Raw genomic sequence first — 8,268 nt, 5'->3', positions numbered from 1 at the left:
CCTAGGAGCTGGTAGGGCAGCCAGGGCTGCTAGAACCCAATGTGGTCTAGCTCCACCCTCTTCTGGCACCAGATCACCCCTGCCTCACAGGAGCATGGAGTAATTTTCTCTGTACCTGTCAGAGATTTCTCTGTTACAGTGAACTTAAAGCTACCTTAAAGCAGAAGCTGAGAATTGCTTTATGGATAGGGGGAGCCAGAGCTGCTGAGTAAAGCCAGCTTTAAAAGCCCTTTGCTTCACTGCAGCAGCACAAAGGGGACTTACCTGGGGCCGATGATCTGATGCGTAGATTCTTGGGATTTCCCTGTAGCAGGGACCAAAAAACTGGTAGCCTGTGGGGAAAACCTGTAGGCTTGGCAGACCCAGGATGATCACTTAGTCATCGGTAAGGAATCCTGCTAAAAGGAATAAACCGGTTATGTGAACAGTCTTCCCCCAGCACTGCGACTGGGTGTTTAGCAAGTACTGCCTACATTCTCCAGGTACTCTGCACTGTTCACCTCATCTTGGAAGATGTGGCCATTGACAATAATATCTCAGATACTTTATTTTTTATTGCAAGCCCTCCCGCTTTGGAAAGCACTAATAAAGATTCCACTGTGCTCCTGACCCTGTCAGCTCCAAAAACTCATGCTTGTGGCTTAGTGGTACATAGGATGTACCAACACCCCTCCTCCTATCCCCGCTTCCCATCCCAGAGCCTTTGGAGAGCTGCTCTGAGTCATGGCAGGATTTTTTCTGCCTAGTTTGCTCACTGACATACAGAAGGGATTTTACCTACAGGAAAACAATTGAGGCAATTCCCCCAGGGTGCCCTGCTGAAAACACTTGACAACTTGCTGTCTCTGTGACGTCAGTGAAGGATCTGGGGTCAGGTTTGTTTAAGGGGAATTGGAATCCTGGATTCCACAGTGATTCTTCAGACACCAGGGAGAGGTGGTATAGGCTGTGCCTGGCCCAGAGGCATGTACAAGAGACATGAAATTTGAAACACGTGCAGCATGGGAAGGGCATGGCAAAGAGGTGGCTCAGGGCTTAGTATTCATTACTCTCGTTGTTCACATAGTTATTGAAGTCATTTGTGTTATGGAGCAAGACAATCTAGTCTAGTGGTTAGATCCGGGGATTGGGAGTCAGGACTTCTGAGTTACAGTCCTGGCTTTGCCATTGACTTGCTCTGTGAAAGTCACTCAGGATCAGATTGTGATATCCTTACTCCCAACAAGTAGTACCTTACTCCATAAGCAGTTCCATTGACTTCAGTGGGGTTACTCATGCCAGAAGGTATTAGTCAATCTGAGTAAAGGGGGGGCACATCCCAATCCTTCACATGGCTGTGCCTCAGTTTACCCATCTATGAAAAGAATACCTACATCACCAGGGTGTCATGCAGATGTGTTGAAAGGTTTAAGCTCCCTGTGGAAGAGTAAGAAAAGTCCAAAAGTGTTAGTTTACTGGAGGTTCGGTGGCACCCACTGTAATTACAGTTGCTAGCCAGTTTCAGTTCACAACTTTCTGTTCTACAGGCCTGTAACTTACCCGAACATTCGCTTTTGAAGCTGAGATTTCCCAGGGTTGGTCGCTAGTGGGCAAGATCCCGGCCCCTTTGCACCGCTTGAGCAGTGCACGGGGAATGGAAAAGTGGTTCAGTGAGGATTTCCCATGCATGTGAAAACCCAGGGCTGGGCAAAAGCCAGCCTAGCTAGCTCTGTGCTAGCCTGACTTCTCATGCAAAGGGTGAGGCTGGATGTGTGGTCCAAATGTGCTGGGCTCCGGCCGGGCCAGCAGCAATCACGTGCACTGTAGAACAGCCTGCTCTAGCTTGTTCCAGGGCTTTTTCTTTGGCTTTTCCCTTTCCTCTCAGGGCTGGTCCACACTAGAGGGGGGAAATCGATCTTAGATACGCAACTTCAGCTACGTGAATAACGTAGCTGAAGTCGAATATCTAAGATCGGATTACTCACCCGTCCACACGGCATGGGATCGATGTTCGCGGCTCTCCGTGTCGATTCCGGAACTCCATTGGGGTTGATGGAGTTCCGGAATCGATATAAGCGCGCTCGGGGATCGATATATCGCGTCTAGATTAGACGTGATATATCGATCCCCGAGCAATCGATTTTAACCCGCCGATACGGCGGGTAGTCTGGACGTGGCCTCAGCCTCTCCCCGCCTAAACACATCAAGAGGCTGGGGAATAAGGGAGCTGATGCAAACAGTAGGTGTCAAGCAGGAGGCGGCACTAGCATTCATTTCGTTTTAAAAGGAACAGAAAACATACTGGAGTCAGTGGAAGCAAGAGCTGAGCCTTGTTTTTGATTTCTCATAGACTGGAGTTCCGTTCTCCCTGAGGAGAGTGGTCTTTTTTTTTGTTATGCATGTTTGTGTTTGTAAGTTAAAAAGTCCCAGGATTTGCAGTCTTTGAAGCATAGTCAGCTTGCCAGATGGAATCAGTCAGGGCCTTTTCAGTCGGAAATCCTGGGAAGATGAAGCAGGATGAAGATACAGTGTTTTTCTCATTTGCTAGGGAAAGCTCTGCCTCACCCCCCGCAAGTTCAACTGAAGACTGCTGCAGGCCTCCTCAAGTGGGCAGGATGGAGGCAGCAGGAAGCCAAGCAGAGGGCCAGATTCTCCACTGGTGTAATTCACTGTGGCTCCACTGCAGTCAATGGCATTACACTGATTTACAGCAGCTGAGGATCTGGCCTAGCTGTTTCTGGGGGTATATGCTCTAGCTACAAGCAGTGGAGTTTCATCCACTTACACTGGGCCTGAATTGGTCCTCTCTCTGGCTTGATGCAGGCCTTCACCCCTCCCCACCCTCTGCTGTTTTGAATCAGCTGCCTCCTGACTACACTATAACTTCCTTCTCCTGAATTGCTCAAGGACTCCTGTTGGGAGAAGAGTCCTCTGTGTTCCACATCCCTGACTAGGCTGTTGCCTCCTTTAACTGGACACCTTCCATTCACTCCTAAGTCTAGAAATCTTGGCATCACCTTTCAGCCTAGCTTACTTAACCTTTTCCTCTCCATTCCCCTATGTCTCTCAGCCTGCTCTGAAACCATGCCAGAATTCATCCTTCCTTCACTCCCATGTCTCTGCTACACCCCTCAGTTATCCAGTGATCACTTCCCATCCAAATTACTACTTCACAATAGCATCAGCTTACTCTCTCCTCAGCCAGCAGTGGAGTGAGACCAACTGCCACTGATTGCAATCTATGGCATATGAATAACATCCCACAATATACACCCTGGTGTCAATGGAAGAGTTCAGGCACATTACACTTGGTCTGAAAACCTCCTAGTGGGAGGCCAGGGTCATGTTTACTCACCATTACGCTATAGATATTCTGATTGCCTCTTCACAGAAGCAGCGAAAGGAGAAAGGGGACAACCACAGCATAATACATTGCAATGCACAGCTGAAGGAGCAATTTCAACCAATCACACATGCTAGAATTCTGTATGAGCTGGAGGCACTCAGAAAGAAGTATCTCTGCAGGAGTGGGGCCAGCTCAGTGAAGAGGTTTGCTCAGTGTGCCGTGGTGCGCCAAAGAGAGTAAGATGCTGTAAACATGCGTGATTCACCCCTGCAGCACATCCTGCTGGTCATCTCAGGGAATTAGCTCTTTTCCAGCCTGGGCGCCCGCTGCAGGCCAGTGTCCTGCCTGTAGCTGGCCCCCATATCTCTCCCAGACCCTAGTGCCCCTTTACCCTGGGGCTGCCCTCTGGCAATACCTCCACCAGTGTCTATGGGGTCTCCCCTCTCTGGGAAACCCCCAACCCTCTAATTTCCACCTTGCCTCAGTATGGGCTACTGCCAGTCATCACCAAGCCCCCACTCCCTGGGGCAGACTGCAGTGTAAAAGCCACTCATTATAGGCAAGGGGGGTTGGACCTGCTGCCTTCCTGTGCCTCCCAGTACCTCTATGAGCCTTGGACCAGGCATTGCCAGCCTGGAGCTCCCCTGACTCTCCCCAGCCTTACTTCACTCCCATTACCTTTTCTGCAGGCAGCCGGGCCCTGCTCTCTCCTAGCCTAGAGAGAGACTAGTTCAAGCCTTTTTATACAGGCCAGCTGTGGCCTGACTGGGGCATGGTCCAGCTGCAGCTGCTTCCCCAGTCAGCCATCCCCCTGCCACAGCCCTCTCTCAGGGCTGTTTTAAGCCCTTCAGGGCAGGAGCGGGGTAATCACCCCACTACAGATGCACAGCTGTATTTGCAAGGGAATAAACTAGAAAAGTTATAGCTTTCAATATGGCCAAATCCTGAGAGGGAATGAGCATCTGCAATTCCCACTTATTATTTATATTACACTAGTGTTTAGAGGACCTAAGAAAAATCAGGGCCTCATTATGCCAGGCACAGTATATACACACAGTGAGAGCTTGTTTGTGCCCCAAAGATCTTCTAGTCTAAATAGACAAAGGACAAGAGGGGAAACTGAGGCCCAGAATGGTGACTTGACTCGCAGCAGGTCAGTAGCAGGGCTGGGAATAGAATGCAGGTGTCTTGAGTTCCACTCCAGTGCCTATCCACTAACCATGCTGCTTCTCTAAAGGCAGCAGAAGTTTCGCTGAGTAAACAAACAGTGAGTATTGCCCTCAGGACTCGGCCCCCAGAGGGTAAACTGTGGAGCTCACTGCTTTACGATATCGTTGAGGCAAAATACTGTAAGAAGATTCAGAAAGGACTGGAGTTTTAAACGAAGAAGAACATAGGGCAGTAAATTGGAAAGCCCACCTCCAACGGTTGGAATTTCAGGGACAAAAATGGAAGCCAGCTAGGTGACAAGTAGGCTGAAAAATCAGGCTGATAATCTACATTTGCTAGGATAAAAACTAGCAGGGGCGATCAGTGGTCATGTGCTAAAGCATATGCTCATTGCCAGGGAGCGCTTAGAAGGAATTCTCCTCTCAAAGATTGTGTAACTGGCAAGGTAACTTGACCAACTTCTCCTTCCTTTAATGTATCAGGTGTAGCTTATAGTGTGTGTGTGAGGCGCTCCATACCAGAAGAGAAGACTATTGCTGTGTGCTAGTGTGAAAGTGTCTGTGTCCTTATGCAGAGGAGTAGGGTCTTAAACTCAAGAGAAATAGAGCCATAATAAATGCGATACGGAAAACCTGAAGCAGGTTCTCTGTCCCCATAACAATTTCTCTGGGAAAGACATCTCTTTCTGCAGCTGGGTTGAGCTCATGAGGTCACCTCTCTTGAATCAGGAGCATCTAAGATCTTCTTAACAGGCAGATGGGTTAATATTCAGTCAGCCTCTCCTTCCACCCCATCTGATGCTGGGGTCACCTATACCCCTACGTCTCTCTCTCAGTACTGCCAAGTGAACGATGGCATAGAGAAAATGGGGCTGGTTACCCATATTTATGAATGTCTCCCCTCTGATGCCCCGTCTACACCGCCAGGAGGATGATTCCCCAACAGTGTTTCTGTAGAGTGACACTGCCCTCCTGTGGCTAAACAGAGCTGCTGCCAGCTGAGGATCTCAAAGGATAAAAGTCACCTGTTTCCCCCACAGACCAGACAACAGTCAAGGTCAAAGAGCAGTGACCCTGCTCCTCCACTCCCACGTGCACACACTGCCTGCAGTGAGAATCCAAATGGACCTCCTATCAAAACGTCAATGTGAAAATCATTAAGTATCAGGAATGTCTTTTTAAAATCCCTATTTCTCATGCATAGGATACTTAACAGCTGCACAGTATTGATCTCCCTTTTGTTACCAGCACCAAGGCCATGAAATGTCTCATTTTCATGGGCCAAGCGATTCCTCTCAAATTCCACCTTCCTCATTGCTGTTTTGCAAATACACTTATGGTGTCACCCACTGAGCTTGTCTTTGGACTTGTCTTTTAAAGCCTAATCCCCATTCTGAGTGTGGTCAACTGTCCTAAAAAGGCCCAAAGCAGCCTGTGCATGGGGAGGACAAAGTGCCGCCCTTGACTGTCCTTCTCTTTAATACAGAGGTGCTCTGTGCAGAGAACACAAGTCTCAGCTGCTAATAAACATCACTTGCGTCGGAACAGAACAGAACCACCTGCTGGGATTTGCAGGATCAGTGGGCCACAGCTTCGGATTGAAAACGGGGGCATAACCTTGATGGAACAATGGCAGTTTCCACTAGCTGAAGATCTAGCCCTGAAGCGTTGTGTTCTACTCCATTTTGTACACATTAAGGCCTCCTGGGAAGCTGCCAACATGGCCCAGGGCTGGGCAAAATGTCTTAGAATGACAACCTGTACGGAGGTGTGGGGGGTATGATACCAGGGAAACAGTCCCATTTACAAGCCAAAAAGTAAGAGCATGTAGCATAGTCCAAGGTCCAGTGTGTTTTCCTTCGAAGTCACTTAGACTTGGCTTCCCGACTGCTCTAAAGTAAACAATGGAGAGAGACACAAAGAAAGTGGGCAGGCTTCACAGAGTTTATAAAAATATCATTTGTATAATTAGATTGAGTCAAAACGCATGACTCTCTGGTTGGAAAGGAGGCTTGTTTTTCTCTCATTTCTCTTTTCTCCTCTGCCTTTTTTTTCCCCCAATAAAAATCTGGATAAACAAAAGCCCTGGGATATTAGAAGGTTGTTGCCATATTGTTCCTAAAGCAAAGCAAGAAGAAGAAGAAAAGCGTATACATTTTTGGCTTTGTGTTTAATGTTTTTCTGGGTACATATCTGCCGTTCTTACCCTCTCTGCCTAACCCAGCATTTTTCTTCACTTCCTGTCTCAAACTAATATGAGGTGTTGCTGTGGGTTGTTAAACATTCATCCATTTCCACCCCAGAGGCAGCTGCATGTTATTGAAGTGCAAAGTGAATCTTTCATAGTCTATATATCAGTTTGCTAACTTTGGCTTCAATTCCTAGCTCTGCCACAGACTTTGATGTGACCCTGGGCAAGTCACTTAGTCTCTCTCTAAAGATGGGGTACAGACACCATGGGGATAAAAATACACTCTTTGCCTCTGTATTTGTTGTGACTGTTAGATCATCAGCTCTACAAGATAGGTATTGTACCTTACTATGTGTATTAACAGTGCCTGGTAGCATCCCGCCGCCCCCCCCACCCCCCACACATGGTAAAATGCTTTGCAATCTTTCAGGATGGAAAGCATCAAGACTGCAGATCCTAAGTATTCCCAAATCATGGGTCAAACTCTAAAATTCATGTGATTGGCTTAAAAATTATGAGGTTTATGAACAAAAGCAAAAATTTTGGAGTGTTCTTTTTAATGTCCTTCTGGATTTTGAGCCCTTAGGGTACTCATTTTCAAACTTTTCTCCACAACCAAGACAGCTAGAAACTCACTTTAATAAATAAATAAAAGTCTCACATAATCACAGGAATCGAGAAGCTGGGGCTTAAATAAAAGCATATGCTTTGCAATAAAATTGTGAGAGCTGGTAACATACAGCATGAATATCAAATGATAACTCTCTTCCCCAGCTACCTGCTCTGTTTATATCTTCTCAGTAGATTTTTAAAATAAATTGTTGTATGACTTTGATTCTCTGTGGACCAAGCTACCCCCCTGTAAAAGAAAGGAGATAAACCAACCATGAACGGTGCTACTTTTTCCATATATCTTCCTATGCTGTGATCTTTGAGCACATTCCTATTTAAGTTTGTTTGCAGTATGGTAGTTAGTCCTCTTATTGATCCCTTTATTTTTTGGTTTTGGGGAACCTCAAGAAGGAACAGTTTTATAAAGCCACACCAGGCAGTTGGCAATGCACAGAATCAGATGGGTTTCTAAATCAAGGCATTGACTACATGATAACAGGTTTTTACATTTCAGATTCTAAAATTTTGTTTGGGGAAGGTCCACTTTACTGAGGCCCTATCTCTCTCCTTCTGCCTTCTAGGCCCTTTGGGAATATTCATCCTTTCTTCATAAATTTTAACTGTACTGTCATTGTTTTTGTGCCAAATCCCATTTGTATTAGCTAAGGTTAGTTAGAGGCTCCATCAGGCAATCAAGAAGAGAAATAGTGGAGCTGAGGAGCAATAATAGTGAATTCCAAGGAGATTTGCTTTCCGTTCTGGATTGCCCACTGCTGAGACGCCAAACCAGGGGGCTGGTAATGATGAACTGCTGGGCAAGTAGCCATCCGTCTCAGTTGCTATTATGACAATGGGTTTGGACAGCAATTATGTTAAGTGTGAAGGAGATTAGCCCTCAGGCCAGCTCAGGGGCGCTTTTAAAACCTCCCTTTTTTCAGCCCCTCGCAGATAAGAAAAAAAATTGATCTTTA

At 46.8% G+C, this 8,268-nt stretch overlaps 1 protein-coding gene across 1 annotated transcript in view; it reads right to left on the bottom strand.

Annotated features, from left to right (window-relative positions):
• Positions 1 to 364: 364 nt before the first annotated feature.
• The window catches only part of MRPL23 (mitochondrial ribosomal protein L23), a 94,082-nt gene continuing 86,178 nt past the window's right edge, over positions 365 to 8,268 (bottom strand). The window contains exon 6 of the mRNA XM_050953777.1: positions 365 to 395. Coding sequence (XP_050809734.1) covers positions 380 to 395 — 16 coding nt within the window. The 3' untranslated portion in view covers positions 365 to 379. The remainder of the gene's footprint in view (positions 396 to 8,268) is intronic.

This window comes from Gopherus flavomarginatus, chromosome 5, assembly GCF_025201925.1.
Source record: "Gopherus flavomarginatus isolate rGopFla2 chromosome 5, rGopFla2.mat.asm, whole genome shotgun sequence".
Taxonomy (NCBI): domain Eukaryota; kingdom Metazoa; phylum Chordata; order Testudines; family Testudinidae; genus Gopherus; species Gopherus flavomarginatus.
Note: the sequence above shows the minus strand (reverse complement) of the source record. Positions and strands in the feature narration are given on the sequence as shown.